This window comes from Pelophylax lessonae, assembly GCF_965119305.1.
Source record: "Pelophylax lessonae genome assembly, chromosome: 8".
Lineage (NCBI taxonomy): Eukaryota > Metazoa > Chordata > Amphibia > Anura > Ranidae > Pelophylax > Pelophylax lessonae.
The window spans coordinates 262,115,363-262,136,923 of NC_138775.1; the positions used below are offsets into that span (position 1 = coordinate 262,115,363).

At 45.1% G+C, this 21,561-nt stretch overlaps 1 protein-coding gene across 2 annotated transcripts in view; it reads right to left on the bottom strand.

Moving 5' to 3' along the window:
* The window catches only part of MIGA1 (mitoguardin 1), a 130,155-nt gene extending 111,932 nt beyond the window's left edge, over positions 1-18,223 (bottom strand). Inside the window, exons 1-3 of one of the 2 annotated variants that reach the window (XM_082265326.1) lie at positions 18,159-18,223; positions 6,904-7,036; positions 824-998 (exon numbers count right to left, since the gene is read on the bottom strand). In XM_082265326.1, coding sequence (XP_082121452.1) covers positions 824-998; positions 6,904-7,008 — 280 coding nt within the window. In that variant the 5' untranslated portion in view covers positions 7,009-7,036; positions 18,159-18,223. Of the gene's footprint in view, positions 1-823; positions 999-6,903; positions 7,043-18,158 lie in introns of those variants that run through there. The other variant, XM_082265325.1, reaches the window with a different exon arrangement.
* Between the last annotated feature and the right edge of the window lie 3,338 nt (positions 18,224-21,561).

Here is a 21,561-nt window from a genome sequence, read left to right on the forward strand (position 1 = left end):
CCAAGCTAAAAGGCTGGCTGGAGACTGCACTGCCCACTGTTAATTCTTTCCTGTAAACACTAGAAGTCTAGGGAAGCAGTACTGAGAGAGCAGGAGACAGCAGCATTAAAAGTTGTAAACTGCAGCTGTTCTGTTTCAAATGCCACTTTATGCATTAACATACCCTCCTTAGATCCAGTCTGTTCAAACAGTATGGTCACCTGCTAACTTGACACCACCCACAGGCATCTTAACTCTTCAGTAAGAAACAGTGGTTGAATGCAATGCAAGTTTATTTCAGTGGATGCTTTTCTAGTCTTTTGAAGTGTAAGAAAACAATGACTTAACTAAACCCTGTTACAGTGAAAAACAAACACAGACTGAGAAAAAGAATGGAACAGGTGGGGAGGGTCTAGCTAAGACTTAACTAACTAGACCTAAACAGGAGAGGGGCAAAGAGAGATACCAAAATCATACTGTAAACAAGTTGCAGTGACCCAAAACTACCACTAGTTGTCAGCGCACAGAAAAAAAAAAAAAGAATTATAATAACCTCATGCCGTTCAATAGAAGGCATAAAAATATATGAACATGGGACTGGCTAACAAGTGCTTGGGTTTTATTTTTAACAAATAGTTTACTGGAAAATTTTCATTTTACAGTGCTCAATATATTAAACTATAAAAAAAAAAAACCAAGGGTTTAATACTATTTTAAATGGAATTTTCTTTATTAACAAAGCAATGCATTTATCAAGGTGCATTGCAACTAATCAGAATTTGCACGCCAATGCACTTTTCAACAAGTTATAAATATAAATCAATGAATGGAGTCTGTTACTCACCTCTCTCTAAGGCCACGGATTTAGCACAGTCTAGAAGAAGTTGGTATGGCTCCCGCGATGGAACTAACGTCTTTTTTCTTCGTCTTCTTCTCAAGTGATGGGCCAGGAAAATAACCGATATCGTGCCAAATGCAGTCACTACAAGAATCTTCTTCAGCCCGGGATAAGACCTCAGCTGCGGTGCAGAGAAAGCAGTCACTTTTTAGATCATGTTTTTCATATTCTCTTTAAAACTGCAGCAAATCTGATAAAGTGGCCCTGTCACACTATAGAGGCAGAATAAGTGATAATATTAAAGGGTAACTCCACTTTCGTGGGGGAAAAAAATAGCAAATAAAGAAAAAAAATAATATAGCGTATACAATTGTGGCACAAATCATATTGTAATTGAATGTTAATATAAATGTCCTTTCCTTTTCAATCTGCAGCTGTTGTAATTTTCTGAAAATGCAAAGCAATATGGCTACCTGGAGGTGTTCTATACACAGAATGTGCACAGAATACACTGATCAGTGGCTGCAGCTGCTGATCGACAAAGGTTTTCAAATTTTCGGGATCGACTTCTGTTGAGTGGGAGATGCCATAGATCAGTGATGGCAAACCTTGGCACCCCGGATGTTTTGGAACTACATTTCCCATGATGCTCAACTACAATCCAGAGTGCATGAGCATCATGGGAAATGTAGTTTCAAAACATCTGGGGTACCAAGGTTCGCCATCACTGCCATAGACTGGCCAAATTTTGATCTATCTATGGAGTGGAATTGATGTTCAAGTCTGTTTTCTAGCCATTCATCCTTGAGAGCATGCTGCCCTAAACATTAATTCCATACTGTGCACTGTCCAGCCAGTGCAGCTTTTAACCTTTCGTTGAGTCCTACAGGTTGCTGGCAGCCAGGCTGGACAGTGTGCCTTTGCCTTGCACCGTCAATAAATTCCATTTAAAAGGAAAAATTTCGCAGTTGGCCACTAAATGGCACTAAGTATCATAAAATATTCATTTGACACATTACACCTTCAAGTGGCCAAATTATGCTTTTTCCATTTTTAAATCAATGAAAAACAGTTGACCAGCACAAGAAACAGCTCAATAACATTTGTTTTTTTGCTCCTTCACATAGAACAAATGCACAAATACTTTCACAAATGCACCTCTATGTGTTTACTTGAGTTCCCAGCTCCACCCACCTGCCATGGGTAACGTGTGGGATTCTCACTCTCCCGCAGGGCCGGTGCTTCCACTAGGCAAACTAGGCAGCCGCCTAGGGCGCATTGCCACCTAGGGGGCGCAGCCAGGAGTTGGCACTCTCTCTTCATCATGAATGATTATTGTGACCTGAGGGGAGAGGTGGCGGTAGGGGAGGAAGAAGGGACAGAGAAAGATGCCAGGTGTCTTGGGCAGTGGCGGAGCTTTTAGGCCCTGGCTTTCCATCACTGTTGGAGGGGCCCCAAGAGTCAGGAATGGAGCCAACCAGAGTGCTGCCTGCATGATGATCCTCTTCAGCTGGAGCTGAACGGCCTTAACCCCAGGCAGGAAGAGACTCTCTGCACTGAGCTGGTAGGCAGCCGTTCATTTCCCTGGGCTGGTATTAAGCAGGGAGCGGAGGAGAGCTGAACCTGAGCCGGAGCTCGGCACTGGAGGGCGGAACCTTTACTGGGGCAGAAGCGACGAGGCACCGGAATGGTCTGAGGAGGTTGGTGATGAAGGACATGCGGAGCTCTCTGACTGCTGCTTTTCCCTCCACCAGGAGCCAGTTGGAGCTGTGGTGAGCACTGTGGTCCAAGAGAGGAGCGTCCTGGGAGAAGAAATCAGCAGGATCACTGTGAAGGAGGGCAGAGTGGGGGCCACTCTCTTCATACCGCCCAGTTAGTGTCCCCAGAACAGGGGATCGGGGTCCCTGGATGTTACATGGAGCATCCCTGATATGAAAGGGAATCGGGGTCACCAGGTGTGCCATGGGGAATCGGAGTCACCAGGTGTGACATGGAGGATAGGGGTCACCGGGTGTAACAGGAGTTCGGGGTCACCAGGTGTGCCATGAGGAATTGGGGTCCCTGGGTGTGCCATGGGGGATTGGTGTCCCCAAGTGTGACACGAAGGAACATCAGGGTCCCCAGGTGTGACATGGAGGAACATCAGGGTCCCCAACTGTTACATGGAAAAACATCAGGGTCTGACATAGAGGAACATTGGGGTCACTGAGTATGACAGCATGACATGGAGGAACATAGGGGTCCCTGGGTGTGACATGGAGGAACATCAGGGTCAGTGGGTATGACAGCATGACATGGAGGAATATTTGGGTCCAAGGGTGTGACATAGAAAAACATCAAAGTCCCTGGGTGTGACACGGAGGGACATTAGGGTCCCCGAGTTTGACATGGAGGAATATGGGGGGTCACTGGGTATGAAAGCATAACATGGAGGAACCATCGGATCAGGGTCACTGGGTATGACATAGAGGAGTTTTTAACCCCTTCCCTTTTTTTTTTGGGGGGGGGGGGGGCGCAAGTAGCTGGTCTTGCCTAGGGCGTAAAATAGTCTAGCACCGGCCCTGCTCTCCCTACTGATCATTTATATACTGTCATTATAGAAAGGGCCTCAGAACAACAGATTTTTGCTTTGTGAGCAGAATAGGATTTGAGGTCGGAGGCGAGATTGGAATTACTGTGTGAAGACAACATGAGACACCAAAATGTAGGACCGGTGAACATTAGTGAACGATTCAAATCAACTCGAACAGCTACTAATGTGAAGGAATGTAATGAACACTGATCAAACAGGCAAAATGTCTATTTTCCTATGTCTATTTTTTTATATAAATGTAAATATGCTTTTTGTATATCTTACTCAAAATGGCCGTTACTAGATACCCCCTCCCACCGAGATGGAATTTCTGTGAGGAAAATGGCGCCTCTGTACAGAGAATTCCCCCAAAGATAACATTCATAATTTGGACGGAGTTTACCTTATAATTGACAAAACTAACCAGAAAGCTGCAAGCAATCAAATAATATTATGCTTATGACAACAGAAACTACTCACAATATATAACCCACGTATGCTGTAGAAATAAACAGTAGTATCACTTATCTGAACACGTGTCAGTGTGGTCTTCTTGTGCATACAATAAAACATCTAATAATTAGAATCAGCAGCAGAAATCTATTTTTGAGCCGGATTGAGGTTCTAGATCCATTGCACTAACTGAAATATCAGCTTTGCCTTCGAGCCACTTGATTTTCACAATAATGCCTCCACTTTTCCATATATAATGGTGACCACATAATGCCCCTCTCAGATGTTTCCTACCCAATGTAACAAGACCAGAATTGTCCTTCAATTGTCATCTCTTCCTCTTGTACAACAAACAGACACATAAGAATCCATTTCCACTACTTGAAAGTCTCACGCTAGCCTTCTTTCTGCTGTAATAACCTAACGAATACTTCCTTCTCCAACAAAACCATCTAAAAAAAGGACGGAGCGAAATCCAAAGAATGTCCATATCCCCCAGTTCTTCTGTTAGCTGAGAATGGCGAATTTCAGGTTAGCAATACTTGTTGCCTTGTATAATTTTGCTATTCTTCAGGGCCAGCATAAAGACCCCAAAACAAACATTTAATGTACTGAAGCTTACCAGACCTAAAATGTGCTGGCTGCATTTGTTTCCTTTATTCCGGTTTTATTCTCACCTGGTGATCCTGAAAAACACACACCCTATTCCTTCATGTCTACACTCGTTTCTCCATTGTATCTGTAGCACCCTCCTATGTAGGTGCTAGTGAGAGAGTAAAGTTTAAGCTCTGTCTGCTTACCAGAGGGGCTGCAGGTTAATCTAAATTGTTCTATGCCTACCAGAGAGCAGGATCTGTTAGCGAGGTCTGCTCATTGTGCTCTGAGTGCAACTTATTCTGTCTAGAGAGTGTTTCACACTGGTCCAATAGAGAGGCATGTTGGACAGAGGGAGGAAACCTGACGAATGGGTGCATGGGCTTTGATACAGTCCTGATTGGAAGAGGGAAAGTCACCTCAGTGCATGTTGGGATACTGTATAAAAGCCAGGAGCACGTGCTCAAGGTCTTTTGTTGGGGAGCGGAGCCCTGGAGGGAGGGGGCAGCTGCCTCCTCCTCTGTAGAGGTGCCATGCGGCCTCAGGGGGTAGTCCTGATGGCCTGAAGGGTAGCAGTGAGGAGCTGAGCCCAGAGGTCCAGAGAAGCTGACAGAGGGGAAGACACTGGAGGATCTGTCTCTGCAGTACAGTGAGTACAGAATCTCGTGTCAAGGGGCCTGACCTGAGGGGGGGGGGGCCTGCTCCTAGGATAATCAGTGGAAGGGTGTCAGCAGGAAGAGGATGCTAGTGAGAGTGTCCTGAACATGGTAGATTATCGTCCTTCAAGTCATCTTGTAAGAGAGAAAAGAGAACAAGAGAATTAACCCCATCCACCCTGGCATTGTGGATTAACAGCCTGGGTGTTCCATATCTTTCCAAGCAGAGTTCTGAAGATAAAAGTCCGCAAACATTGTGAATAGTTCAATTAGAGTATCCCACTATTACCTTCTCCTATCCCAAATTATCAATAAACAACAAAACAAACCACACCCCTAGACTGTTCATTCATGTGACGACCCATTGGGAACAAGGAGGGATTTAAAGCGCTGCGCAAACTGTTGGCGCTATATAAATCCTGTATAATAATAATAATAATAATCATAATAATTTAGAGACTTGTTCAAGTAAATGTGTGTTAGTAACCAGGGGAGCTCGCAAAGACAATATCCAGCAGTTCCTGCGGGGGGCAGTGCTACATACCTTTGGAGAGAGTCATGGTTAAGCGTTACTTCAAACAAGTCTGCCTTTGTTCATCCGCATTAGGGTCACCATCCACATTACAATCTGGCTGTACAATGTTCATGCAATTCATTTTAAATTCACTAAAACTATGTAATATGAGGACCTACCTAATCTATGAAACCAATCTGTATCCAATCAAGCAGACCCTTGAACTACATAGTTGTTGGTAGATCGAGAGAAGATTGTACAAACAGATTGTAATGTGCGTAGTAACCTTACATGGTGGATTGATAAAAGTTTACCCAATGAAGAGAAGTTTTTGCTTTCTTTTATGCTGACAGGAAGTGCCAAGGACACTGCATTTTTTAGCAAAAAAAGTGAAAAAAGACAATTTCTAATGCCTGCCAAGAATTGTGTTTTTTTTTTTTGTGCGTTACATTTTACATTTTTTGCGTTAGAATTTTTTTTTTTGGGTTTCAGAATTAAAGCTGAACTCCAGGGACCAAAACACTTAAATATATTCCTCGATCATCATAGAGGATATAAATCCATTTTCCTGGCACCAACATGGCAGCATACATGTGATAGTATGCTGCCATGGATTGGCGCCAGGACAGAAAAATTACGCTAAATATTTGAGACAATTTTCCATTTTTCTGGCGCCAATCCATGGCAACATGTTACCATATGTATGCTGCAATGGATTGGTGCCAGGAAAAAAATAATTACAGTAAGTATTTGATATAATCTTTCATTTTGTTTGCACCAAATACCTTTAAAAACAAATATTGCCATATAAAAGTAGCAGTGACATCATCATTCTGCTACGCATAACCTGTGCAGACAGCAGAGCTGTGGGAGGGACCCAGCAGGCCCCACCCAGTATACAGGCTGTCTGCAGAAAACTACAGGAAGGGGCGGAGACAAGACCAGTCACCTTGCAGGAGAGAGTGCAGCTGTGACTGGTCGTTATTACAGGAAACTCCTGCACAGAGGTAAAAATTCAAGATGGATTACTGCACAGATCTAGAAGAAATGCACAGGGCACATCAACACAATGTGATGGTGAAGCCCCTTTAAAATTCCTATGTAAATACAGGCTTTGTAGAAGTCATGACCTAAAGACTTGGCACACCTCCACTCTTGGCAATAGCTCAGTCAGGATTGTCCATCCACCGCCTGCCACCTGTTTCTTCAGGAGGTGGACATCTTATAGAACCTCCTGTACAATGTGTTATTTCCCTTTTAAGTACATAGTACACACTTCCATTACAGGTGAACGTACCTGTGTGATAGAATTGTAACATGTTAGGGGGAAATCGATAATGCACTGAGCCGCCATTTTTAATGGGTGTTGAGTCTCTGATACGGCGTCTTCCAACGAGGCCATTCATCTCCTAAACCCTCTTCCCGTCAAACTGTAAAGGAAAAAACAATAAGTATCCAAATACATTTTTAGTTATTCGGATATACAGGCGGTCCCCGGGTTACAAACATGATAGGGTCTGTAGGTCTGTTCTTAAAGCGGAGTTCCGGCCTCGGGGGTGCAATTTAGATAAAAATACCCCGGGACAGTCAGGACTAGTACATTCCATAATGGATAGCCTCTGTACTGCCCGGGTCGCACTTACCTTTTAGAAGAAATACTTACCTTGAAAATTTCTTCTCCAGCGCTGCCATCTCGGATGTGGGCAGCTGAAGACAGCGCGTCCTCTTCTGCGTCCTCTTCGTCCCAGAATGCCCTGCACCGGCCCCGCTCATCACTTCCGGTGCAGGCGCGTCATCCCTGCACAGCTTCTGGCTGCTCTACCGCCGGCGACCCACTCAAAAGCAGGTCGCGACCCACAGTTTGGGAACTCCTGTTTTAGATGAAAGGGATGAACTTCAATCTGTAAATGAGGGAAGTTTAACGGCACTTAAAGAGGATGTAAACCTCCAAAAAAAAATAATACCCTGTAAGACAAAGACATAATGTGTGGGGTGCATCGCATACTGGCTGATTATGAAATACTTAGCTGTGTTTGCAAGTGACAAAGGGGAGCGGAGGGCCGGAGCCGGAGGTGGTAGAATGGAGTTTCACCATGATCTGCAGAACTGGGTGCGAGGGCCACTTGATAAGGTCTGGAGGGCCAGATTAGGCCCGCGGGCCTTGTGTTTGACATGTGTGCTGTAGAAGGAAGATGTGTATACTTACCTATTCTCGGGGTACTCTAATCCAGTCAGGTGATCAGCTCTCAGCGGTCGGCTTCAGTGAAGAGGAGGGACAGCCAATATCAGATGCCCCATAGTAAGCCTATGGGGGATGTCACTGTCCAGGCATTCCATCCATAGTCGGCAATCTCTCCTCTCCCCTGAAGCCAGCAGGTGGGAAGATTAAATGACTTTACCAGAGCGCCCTGTGAATAGGCAAGTATAGGCATCTTCTTTTTACACTGAAGTTAGAAAAGCAGTTAAGAGGAGGGAGGGAGCCGTTTAAAGCTCAGTTAAATCTAGCCTGGGATTCCACTTTAAAATGATTGCATGCATTAAAAATCTGTGCGGGCAAAGATGGCTTTTTGCATGGGTGTATGAACTGGTTTGCCCATGTGTGGCTGTAAAGGCCGAAGGTTTTTTTTCTTCTACATGCAGCCCCCCTAAATACTTACCTGAGCTCCACCTCAATCCAGTGGTGAGCACAAGAGCAGCGGCTTTCTCTTTTCCCACTGGCTCCCACCACTGTCATTTACAGTCAGTGATTAGGAGCAGGGCTGTGTACATAAAGAACAGGGCATTGGAAGGGAGCATGCACGAGTGCCACCATAACAAGCGGGGGGCTATAGGGGCACTCGAGTGAGGGGGGGGGGGGGGGGCAGGGGTCTGCTGGGCTGCATTTCTGAGGCATTTTCTTTTTAACTTTAATAAAAAGTCACAAAATAACATTGCATTGCACCAAAGCCTGTTGTGATGTGATGTGTTGACATGGGGCGACGTGCCTTGAAATTATTTTTAGTGCAGCGCACACAACTGCACATGTATGGTGTGAACAGGTCACATAGAAAGCATTTGTTTTTTTATGTACTTATGCTTTGAGCATGTGTTGATCAATACCGTTGCACGCAGCTCAACCTGGTGCGAAACAAACCTTAGGTCAGACCCGGATCTAGGGGGTGCTGAGCTGGGCTGCTCAGCCGTATGTTTTTACTGTCCCCCAACTGCAAATTCTTATTATATAGTATTTATATAGCGCCGACAGTTTACGCAGCGCTTTACAACTTGGGGGTAGACAGTACAAATACAATAGGAATCCGAGGACTCTGCTCGTTAGAGCTTACAATCTAAGATTGAACACTAACACACATACATACATATATACACACACACACACACACTAATATATATATACACACACACACAGTATCTCACAGAAGTAAGTACACCCCTCACATTTTTGTTAATATTTTATTATATCTTTTCATGTGACAACACTGAAGAAATGACACTTTGCTACAATGTAAAGTAGTGAGTGTACAGCTTGTATAACAGTGTAAATGTGCTGTCCCCTCAAAATAACTCAATACACAGCCATTAATGCCTAAACCGATGGCAACAAAAGTGAGTACACCCCTAAGTGAAATGTCCAAATTGGGCCCAAAGTGTCAATATTTTGTGTGGCCACCATTATTTTCCAGCACTGCCTTAACCCTCTTGGGCATGGAGTTCACCAGAGCTTCACAGGTTGCCACTGGAGTCCTCTACCACTCCTCCATGACGACATCACAGAGCTGGTGGATGTTAGAGACCTTGCACTCCTCCACCTTCCGTTTGAGGATGCCCCACAGATGCTCAATAGGGTTTAGGTCTGGAGACATGCTTGGCCAGTCCATCACCTTTACCCTCAGCTTCTTTAGCAAGGCAGTGGTCATCTTGGAGGTGTGTTTGGGGTCATTATGTTGGAATACTGCCCTGCAGCCCAGTCTCCGAAGGGAGGGGATCATGCTCTGATTCAGTATATCACAGTACATGTTGGCATTCATGGAACCCCCAATGAACTGTAGCTCCCCAGTGCCGGCAGCACTCATGCAGCCCCAGACCATGACACTCCCACCACCATGCTTGACTGTAGGCAAGACACACTTGTCTTTGTTCTCCTCACCTGGTTGCCACCACACGCGCTTGACACCATCCGAACCAAATAAGTTTATCTTGGTCTCATCAGACCACAGGACATGGTTCCAGTAATCCATGTTCATAGTGTGCTTGTCTTCAGCAAATTGTTTGTGGGCTTTCTTGTGCATCATCTTTAGAAGAGGCTTCCTTCTGTGACGACAGCCATGCAGACTAATGTGATGCAGTGTGCGGCGTATGGCCTGAGTGCTGACAGGCTGACTCCCCCACCCCTTTAACCTCTGCATCAATGCTGGCAGCACTCATACGTCTATTTCCCAAAGACAACCTCTGGATATGACGCTGGGCACAGGCACCCAACGTCTTTGTTCGACCATGATGGCGAGGCCTGTTCTGAGTGGAACCTGTCCTGTTAAACTGCTGTATGGTCTTGGTCACTGTGCTTCAATTCAGTTTCAGGGTCTTGGCATCCTTCTCATAGCCTAGGCCATCTTTATGTAGAGCAACAATTCTTTTTTTCAGATCCTCAGACAGTTCTTTGCCACGAGGTGCCATGTTGAAGTTCCAGTGACCAGTATGAGGGAGTGAGAGCGATAACACCAAATTTAATGCACCTACTCCCCATTCACACCTGAGACCTTGTAACACTAACGAGTCACATGACACCGGGGAGGGAAAATGGCTAATTGGGTCCAATTTAGATATTTTCACTTAGGGGTGTACTCAGTTTTGTTTCTAATGGTTTAGACATTAATGGCTGTGTGTTGAGTTATTGTGAGGGGACAGCAAATTTACACTGTAAGCTATACACTCACTACTTTACATTGTAGCAAAGTGTCATTTCTTCAGTGTTGTCACATGAAAAGATAATAAAAAATAAATAAAATAAAAAAAATGTACAAAAATGTGAGGGGTGTACTCACTTTTGTGAGGTACTGTGTGTATATATATATATATATATATATATATATATATATATATATATATATATTTATAGTGTAAATAAATGCAGTAGTCCCTTCAGCACCCCAGAAAGTATAGACGTGACGGTGAATGCATCACAAAAAGTATCACTCCTAATCTGTAAATTCCAACATTCCAATAGCAGAGGACAGAGGAATAGTGCCACCTGCAGGCTAAAACACAAGAATTCCACCACCCAGTGTTTATTCAGATTGATTGTGGTTACAATACTGTTAGTAAAACTTAAAATATTAAAGGAAACCTGCAATAAGAGAAATACAGGGGCAGCCACTGCTGAAAATGCTCATTGCCTGACAGTTGCTGACATCTAGCGTTATTACTTTGTGAACACTGACCTGATGCATGTATACAGGTCAGGAAAGTCAGAAGTCCTTGGCTGCATGCTTGCTCCACATTAGATACTGAGGGTCATTCAACGTATGCGTTGTGACAAAAGGTTACCACACGTTACCGCAATGCATAGCAACACCTGCTCTATCTGTGTTGCATTGCCATACCATTCATTATTAATAGTATCCCTCTTCCTGTGGCAGGCAAAGGTCCTGTTCCTCCCCCTCCTCCTCCTGTGGCCGGCACAGCTCTTCCTCCTCTCCCTCCTCCTCCTGTGGCAGGCACAGCCCCTCCTCCTCTCCCTCCTCCTCCTGTGGCAGGCACAGCCCCTCCTCCTCTCCTCCTGTGGCAGGCACAGCCCCTCCTCCTCTCCCTTCTCCTCCCGTGGCAGGAACAGCCCCTCCTCCTCTCTTTCCCCCTCCCCCTGTGGCAGGCACAGCCCCACCTCCTCCTCCTGTGGCAGGCACAGCCCCACCTCTTCTCCCTCCTCCCCCTGTGGCAGGCACAGCCCCTCCTCCTCTCCCTCCTCCTCTGGTGGGAGGCACAGCCCCTCCTCCTCCCGTGGGAGGCACAGCTACTCCTACTCTCCCTCCTCCTCCCATGGGAGGCACAACTCCTCCTCCTCTCCCTCCTCTGGCAGGCACAGCCTCTCCTCCTCTCCCTCCTCCTCCTGTGGCAGGCACAGCCCCTCCTCCTCCTGTGGCAGGCACAGCCCCTCCTCCTCCTGTGGCAGGCACAGCCCCTCCTCCTCTCCCTCCTCCTCCTGTGGCAGGCACAGCACCTCCTCCTCCTCTCCCTCCTCCTCCTGTGGCAGGCACAGCCCCTCTCCCTCCTCCTCCTGTGGCAGGCACAGCCCCTCCTCCTCCTGTGGCAGGCACAGCCCCTCCTCCTCCTGTGGCAGGCACAGCCCCTCCTCCTCCTCCTCCTCCTGTGGCAGGCACAGCCCCTCCTCCTCTCGTGGCAGGCACAGCCCCTCCTCCTCTCCTCCTGTGGCAGGCACAGCCCCTCCTCCTCTCCCTCCTCCTCCTGTGGCAGGCACAGCCCCTCCTCCTCCTGTGGCAGGCACAGCCCCTCCTCCTCTCCCTCCTCCTCTGGTGGGAGGCACAGCCCCTCTTCCTCCCATGGGAGGCACAACTCCTCCTCCTCTCCCTCCTCCTCCCATGGGAGGCACAACTCCTCCTCCTCTCCCTCCTCCTCCCATGGGAGGCACAACTCCTCCTCCTCTCCCTCCTCTGGCAGGCACATCCTCTCCTCCTCTCCCTCCCTCCTCCTGTGGCAGGTACAGCTCCTCCTACTGTGGCCGGTACAGCTCCTCCTCCTCCTCCCTCCCTTGTCCTCCACTGACAGTTTTGGGCTATGCATATACTATAAACCTGAACTCTGTGGATTAGACAAACTCAACTCTTGCAGTGGTTCTTCCTCTCCCCACGTTTAGTCTGGGGGTGCAGGGATATGTGTATTACTTACCTTATCCCTCGGTCTGGCAGGCACCAGAGCTGTTCTCTTCTGCCTGAGGCTCTGTGGAAGGTCCCTCTGCATCATCACCCACAATGGAGGACTAATAACCCTGCACTGTACATGAGGAAGTAAGCATGCAACTGCGGCCCAAAGAATATTCGAGAGGACATTGCGTTGGACAGATCATGGATGGAGGGAGCCTGCTGGAGCAAGGAAAAAGGTATTATACCTAGACTAAATACGCAATAAACCCTTCCAGTGTAAGGGGCCCCACTGCAAGCATAGAGCTTGTCTAATTTCCAGAGTTTAGCTTTAGGGCTTGGTTCACACTTACAACTGCAAACAAGGGTGGGCGAATTTCCACGTGTTTTTCGCACATTCCCATGCATCGTGTGTAGGGCAGCCCATTCAGTTTAATGGGCTGCACTACGAATACGAAACATGGAAAAGAAGTCCCTGGCTCTTTTCCAAACCCACTCTGCAGGGCACCACACGGTTTGGCACATTCGAAAACGTGTACGTTTGCAGATGCTTGGGGGTGCCATTAACAATTAATGATACCGCAGCGTGTCTGCTAAAGGCCAGTGCATTTCGGCAAAGTATGCAATTTTGCAAACATTCCTGAGAAGCATAAAATGTCAACCTAGCTTAATAATATACAAAAATTGCATATACACAATTACAAAACATTTATGATTTCACACCTAACATTGTACATAGTTTAAAAAAAAAAATACCTAGCCTGTGCAAAGAAACATCAACTCAATAAGAACTAAATATATACATCTTATACAGTAATATGCAAGAACATTTGAAGTATTTACATAATATCACATTATGTACTCACATATCTAATGTTGGTAAAAATTTAATTATAACAAACTACAGTAAAACCTTGGATTGCGAGCATAATTCGTTCCGGAACCATGCTTGTAATCCAAAGCACTCTTATATCAAAGCAAATTTCCCCATAAGAAATAATGGAAACTCAGATGATTCGTTCCACAACCATTTATTCATAAGTCCTTCAGTTTATAGTCCATATAAAAAGATTATAGCATTGCGATAGGTTGCATAAAATGTCCATCCACAAATAGCCGCTTCCATAAGGGGATTGGAAGCAAAATCCAGCAGGAGCTACAGAGTATCGAAGAGAAGAGAGGCACCTCTAAGTGTAGCAATATGGTTCCATTTAATGAAGGTTCAACATTTAGCAACTCCCATGGTTGATGAATAAAACAGGCACATATAAGTATGCAGGCATCCGGGTTAAAGCTGTCCACATAGACTATCTTCTGCACCGCCGGCTGCCAGTCTGTAATCCTGACCGGGAAGACCACCCTGCAGTAAAGCGATCTGAAAGCGAGGGGCAGCATGGAAGGGATGACGTAGATGGCGGTGAGGAGGACGGTCTATGTGGACAGCTTTACCCCAGATGCCCCCATACTTAGATGTCCCTGTTCCAATCATCAACCATGTGAGTTGCTAAATGTTTTCCCTTTATTAAATTTAACCATATTGCTACACTTAGAGGCGCCTCTCTTCTCCTTTATACTCAGCTGTGACTTGAGGCTACTTGTATATCAAGACATCGCTTGTATATCAAGTCAAAATTTATTTGAAAATTTTGCTTGTCTTGCAAAGCGCTCTTAAACCAAGTTACTCTCAAACCAAGGTTTTACTGTATATAACATTAATCCTTGCCTTGTACTGTACTGACTGAGAGGTAATGACATGAACCCATGATCTGTATTAATCCCAGTGAAGAGATGAGATTGCACAGGAATCTGGCATGTCCTATGTTTCCTCTATGCACATAACTGCTTCCTGCATGGAGTGTGTGTTGTGCAAAGGACCCTGCTGTACCTCCTCTGTCACCCTGGGGCTTTACAAATTGTCATATACACAAATCACACACCACCTGTCACCTGAGTATGCATTACCTGTCATGTCATATATACACTGATCACATATTACCTATCACACAACAATCACATGTGACCTGTTATATATATATATATATATATATATATACACACACACACACACACACACACACACACACACACACACACACACACTGAGCAAAATTATAAAAATGCAACACTTTTGTTTTTGCCCCCATTTTTCATGAGCTGAACTCAAAGATAAGGCACACCTGTGCAATAATCATGTTGTCTAACCAGCATCTTAATATGCCACACCTGTGAGGTGGATGAATTATCTCAGCAAAGGAGAAGTGCTCACTTAGGCCCCTTTCACACAGCCTGTCCGTTTTTTTGGCGGATCTGAACGGTCCCCCCATGCATTCCTATGGGGCATCGGATGTCAGCGGAGACATGTCTGCTGACACCCGATCCGATCCGTCAAATCTGGACAGATGGAAACCCTATTTTCCATCCGTCCAGCGGATCGGATCGGATGAGAACGGACCGGCGGTCCGTTCCCATCCAATTTCCCCCATAGAGATGCATGGGGAACTGACAGCTGTGTCTCCACACACAGCGCGGAGACACAGCTGTCATCCTCCTGCTCAGCGGGGGATCGGCGGCTCGATCCCCCCGCCTAGAAAAATGGAATCCGTCCGACGGACGGATAGTGTGAAAGGAGCCTAACACAGATTTAGACAGATTTGTGAACAATATTTGAGAGAAATAGGCCTTTTGTGTACATAGAAAAAGTCATAAATCTTTGAGTTCAGCTCATGAAAAATGGGGGCAAAAACAAAGTGTTAAGTCTATAATTCTGTTCAATATATATATATATATATATATATATATATATATATATATATATATATATATATATATATACACACACACACACACACACACATATAACCTGTCATGTCATATATACACTGATCACATATTACCCATCACACATTGATCACACATGACCTGTCGTCATATAAACATTGATTACATATTACTAGTCATGTCATATACAGGGTATATACACTAGTGATCGACCGATATCGGTTTTTCTATACCGATATTTTTGCCATTGCATATCGATATTGGCTGATATTTTCGTACATTTAAAAACTTTTTATTTTTTTTACATGACAGGTACTATTGTGGAGGGATCTGGGGGTCTAAAAGACCCCAAACACCTCCTCTGCACTTAAAAGCATTCAAAATGCCAAGTTTGGCTGTTTTGAATGCTGTCATTTTTTTGAATCTGGCGCCGAATACCCGGAAGCGATGTCATGACATCAATTCCGGGTTTTTACATGGAGACCCGATCAGAGCCGAATGCGGCTTTGATCGGGTCTTCGGAGGTCGTGCAGGCTGGTTACATAGTTAGTTAGTCAGGTTGAAAAAAGACACAAGTCCATCCGGTTCAACCAAAAAAAAAAAAAACAGTATTGAAAACCCAACCATACAATCCCATATAAACAAACCTAAAGCCGCTGTTGATCCCGAGGAAGGCGAAAATAAACCCCAGCAAAGCGTGATCCAATTTACTACAGCAGGGGAAGAAATTCCTTCCTGATCCCCCGAGAGGCAATTGGATATTCCCTGGATCAACTTTACCTAAAAAAAAATGTTAGTACCCATTTATATTATGTACACCCAGGAAAGAATCCAGGCCTTTTTTAAAGCAATCTAGTGATCTAGCCAGAACCAACCCTGGAGGGAGTCTATTCCACATTTTCACAGCTCTTTCCGTATTTGGAGACTAAATCTGTTTCCTCTAGACGTATCTTCCATCATGCTTGAGGTCATTGCAGCCGTATTAGTGCACTTGCGACAGAGACAATTGAGTACTGCCCGTGATACTTTTTTTATTTGCACTAACAACATTTTTGTACTTGAGTACTGCTTGGATCTTGAAGAAGGGGACATACCCCGAAAGCTTGTCCTGAAAAGTTTTATGTTAGTGCAAATAAAAAAAGTATCACGGACAGTACTCAATTGTCTCTAGACGTAAAGAGTGTCACCTTGTCCTCTGTGTTGACCTTATAGTGAACAACTTAACACCAAGTTTACTATATGGACCCCTTATGTATTTGTACATGGTGATCACATCCCCCCTTAAAGCGGTTGTAAACCCTAGAAACAAAAAAAAAAAAAACCTGCAAGACAAAGGCATAATGGGCTAGTATGCATCGCATACTAGCCCATTATGTGTAACTTACCTTAGAACGAAGCCCCGACACGGACCCCCGGACATCGCTGCGGGCGCTGCCATGATCCCTCGCCGTCTATTCCGGGTTCGGCGGCTCCGGCGCGGTGATTGGCCGGAAGAGACGGCTCCGGCGCGATGATTGGCCGGAGCCGCGATGACGTCACTCCCGCGCATGCGCGCGGGAGTGATTTTTCCGGCAAGCTCCCGGCAAGATAATTGAAGGTCCCCCCGGACCTTCAGAGCGCATGCGCCGCTCGCGCGAGCGGCTGCATGCACTGTAAATATCTCCTAAACCATGCCGGTTTAGGAGATATTATTTGTACCTACAGGTAAGCCTTATTATAGGCTTACCTGTAGGTAAAAGTGTCAAAAAGCGGGATACAACCGCTTTAATCTCCTCTTCTCAAGAGAAAATAAATTCAGTTCCTCTAATCTATCCTCATTGCTGAGCTCCTCCATGCCTCTTATCAGTTTGGTTGCCCTTCTCTGCACTTTCTTCAGTTCCCCGATATACATATATATATATATATATATATATATATATATACACAGTTCTCCGTTGTATATACAGAGCTGAAGAAAGTATTTAATAAATTTGCCTTCTCTTTGTCCCCAGTCACCCACTCCTGGTTATTTTGTAAAGGGCCTACATTCTTAGACCTAACCTTTTTACTGTTAATATATTTAAAGAATTTTTGGGACGGGAGACCCGAGAGAGCCGCGGAAGGCGGCAGGAGGGGGGGGGGGGGACGTCCCCTCCCGCTCCTTGTAATGACAGCCAAGGGCTTCTCAGCCGCATCGGTTGTCATTACAAGACAGCCGACCGTCAGCTATGGACGCCGGTACCGGGGTGATGCCTCTAGCAGCAGGCATCACTCTGGTACAAGCACTTTCCCGAAATATCGGCAAAATCAGTCACCTTGGTGGCCAATTCCGATATATCGGGGAAAGTGCATATCAGCCCTCGCTATATCAGCTTTGCCGATAATCGGTCGATCCCTAATAAATATATATATATATATATATATATATATATATATATATATATATATACACACACACACACACTACCTGTCATGTCATACATATACTGATCACATATTACCCATCACACATTGATCACATATGACCTGTCGTCATATAAACATTGATTACATATTACTAGTCATGTCATATACAGGGAGTATATACACTGATCACATATTACCTATCATACAATGATCACATGTGACCTGTCATATATATATATATATATTCATACACACACATTAGCTGTCATACACACTGATCACACATTACCTGTTATGTCATATATACATTGATTACATATTACCTATCCCACAATGACCACACATGACATGTCTTGTATACATCACACATTTCCTGTTATACACACAGCTCACATGTTGCCTGTCATATATATATATATATATATATATATACACATACACACACAGCTCACACATTACCTGTCATGCCATACACTGATCACACACACATTACTTGTCAAACACACTGATTACACATTACCTGCTATGGAAAGGCTGCAGCTCCAATACTGATGGATCCTAACAACTAGGAGGGACCAGGAGAGGAGGGGGGAGGGGAGTACTTCCGGTAGAGAGGTTGTCACACTGGGAGATGATTCAATGTATCCAGATAACGTGCAGCTCTGATAGTGTGTTGCCATATGTAGAGCACATATAAAAGTCAATGTAATGAGCCCATGATCTGTGTGATCACATTATTACTAATCCTATGCAGACAATGAGGCTGAGTTAGAAATCACTGGCAGGTTTTCTGTTTTGTCTGTGACCCCCTTTATGGTTTCCACACACAGAACGATTTTATATATAAATTATATTTTTTTCCAGGTGAAAAATATCAAAAACTTTGATCAACATGCCATACACTTAATGATCATGTTCTCTCTCTCTTTCTATGATTGGATTTTTTTTGTCCAGACCAATCAGAATAATTTGAATGAAAATGATTTTGCTCAAAATCACAATGTGTCTTTTTGATCATTCATGGATTGTATCATATTGTCTGATCCAGAGGCGTAGCGAGAGCCTTCAGGGCCCTGATGCAAGAAACCATGAAGGGCCCCCCCAGATCCCTGGCCGGGGCCCTTCCCTTCAAGCCCAGGGCTCTTCCCACTAATCCTGGGGCTCTTTACACTCATTGCATGGCCTTTTATTACGGTCCCGCAGCAGGATCCTTTCACAAGTTCTGCAGTGGGCTCCCTTCCTGCAATCTTGGGGCCTCCCCACAGTGGTGCAATGCCAGGGCCCGGTCGCAAGTGTGACTTTTGCAATCCTGGAAGTTCACCCACTGGTTTGCTACTGGGCCCCCTGGAGCATGGGGCCCGGTAGCAATCGCAACCCCTGCAACCCCTGTAGTTACGCCCCTGGTCTGATCATTTCAACAATCATTAAGGTGTGATACACATGCTGATTTGTGATCGATCGAGGTATGAGTGATCACAAACAAGCAGTTTATCATTTTTTAAAATATCAAACAATGTAACTCATAAGGCATTAACTGAAAATGTTATCTATCAGAAAGGATCCAGTAAAAATTATCATTAAGGGGCCATTCACACCAGAAACCGTGCGTCTACTGCATATTTTTTCATGCACATTTGCTTGAATTTGATGTGCGTTTTATTATGCATGTTTATATGATGTAGCACCCTCCTAGTTTGGTGCTAGAAGAGAGGGTATAGTTTTGGGTCTTTCTGCTTACCAGAGAGATTACCAGGTAAATTTATATTGCTTTCTACCCACCAGAGAGCAGGATCTGCTAGTGAGGTCTGCTGATGGTGCTCAGGTGCAGCTCCATTTGTATGAAGTGTTTCACTCTGGTCCAATAGGGAGGCATATTGGACAGTGGGAGGAAACCTAACAAATGAGTGCACAGGCATTTACTACAGCCCTGGTGATTGGCAGAGGAAAGTGCCTTGATGCATGCTGGGGTACTGTATAAATGCCAAGGGTTTGGGGTCTTTCAGCTGGAGAGTGGGGTCCTGGAGGGAAAGGACGGCTGCCCCTCCTCTGTAGCAGCTGCTGTGCAGCTTCAGGTGGTTGACCCGAGGTTCTGCGAGTGAGAGAGAAGCTGAATCCAGAGGTCCTGCAGAACTGACTGGAAGGGAGACACTGGAGAGGATCTGAATCTGCCTACAGTGAGTACAGATCTGTGTCATGGGGCCTGTCCTGTGAGGGCCATCGCTTCTGCTAGAAGATCAAGTGGATGGGTGTCAGTCAAGGGGATGCTAGAGAGTGTACTGAAGATACAGTATTTGCATCAAGTCTTCTGCTATAGAGGGCAAGAAGACTTAATTCTTCCATACAAGTGGCAGTATGGTAAAGCAGTGTGTCTGCTTCCACAAATAACCTGGTGAGGCCAAGTGAGAGTTGTCCTTATCTACTGTAAATGGTTCAAGTTGGAGTATCCCGCTATTACCTTCTCCCATCCAAGTTCCACAATAAATAAAAAAAACAAATCCTCTGGACTGGGATTGAGTAACGAGTGACTGGGAGCAGTGCTGGGACAAGGTCATCCAGCGCCCAGGGCGAACGTGCAAAGCTGCGCCCCCCCCCCCCCGGGTTGTGCATGACCAATCATTTTACCCATGCCTGATAACCACACTTGATAATTACACCTATGTATAGAGTGCTAAGGTCAGGACTGAATAATTTACCCCTATGAGGCATTTCATATATGCATGAATACATACATACAAACACTCAATATATACATTAAACCACCAACTAATGTACCTGTCTAACCCAAATGTCTTCCCTGAATTTTTTTCATAATAAACGTTTAAATCCCAACTTCAGGAAAAAAACAAAAAATCAACCCTTACAATGGGGCCTGAAAAGTCCCAGTATATTCCTAAGACTAGCATGTAAAAAAAAAAAAAAAAAAAAAAATGGTTTGATATTCTCATTGTGTGTATGGGACTTTTTTATTCTAGGAGCAGAGGATTAGGGTAAAACCACTTAGTCCCAGTTCACACTGGTGTGATGCGGGAAACCCTGCTATTCAGTGCCGGTTCCCGCATTGCACCAGAATCGCACAGTGGTTTACACTGAGACCTGCAAATCTCTGGGGGGTGTCAATGTAAAGGTAATGATGACACTTTCAGATTGGTTCGCAGATTGCAGTTCAAACTGTGAAATGGTGCAGGAATTGGATCCCATAGGTGTGAACACCCATGCAATCCGATTCCAGTGCGAACCAAAAAAAAGGGCCCTGCTCCATTCTTGTGCAAATGGGATGAGATTTCAGCAAAAAAGTTTGTATGGCTGAAATCACATTGCACAGACATCGCATGTGATCTGCACCACAATGTGGTGCAAATCACATGCGATGTCTGCCATTGCAATAGTGTGATTCGGCACTTAAACTGGCACACATGCATAGGTTTTTTTTTTTTTTGGTTTAGCCAGTGGGCTGAATTGAAAAAAAACACTTACAGATTCATCCATCCACACAAGAGGTGGATGAAGAAATCCTCTCCACGAGACGTATTCTGACGCTGGGGACTCTTCTCTGTCAGAATACACTGATCAGCATTGCAGCTGATTGGCTGCAAGCTGCTGATCGAACAAGGTTTTCCAGCAGGCTCCCATTCTACAGAAGCTCCCATTCTGACAGGCGGCCAACAGGCAAGGCCACACATAGATCAAAATTCAGCTGGTCCCTGCTGAGCCGAACAAATTTTGTTTCATGTGTACCCAGCTTTACCTTACTCCTTGCTCCGGTAGGCTCTCTCCAGTGCTGTGACTGGTCCTCGGGAGCTCCTGGGTAAACTGTGACTGGGTCACACTCCAGCCTCATCATACCATACAGGGTTAATGTTCCTGTATGGTATGTGATGAGACTTTGGGTGGTAGAGGAAAGCACTGTAGCTGGCTGGAGAAAG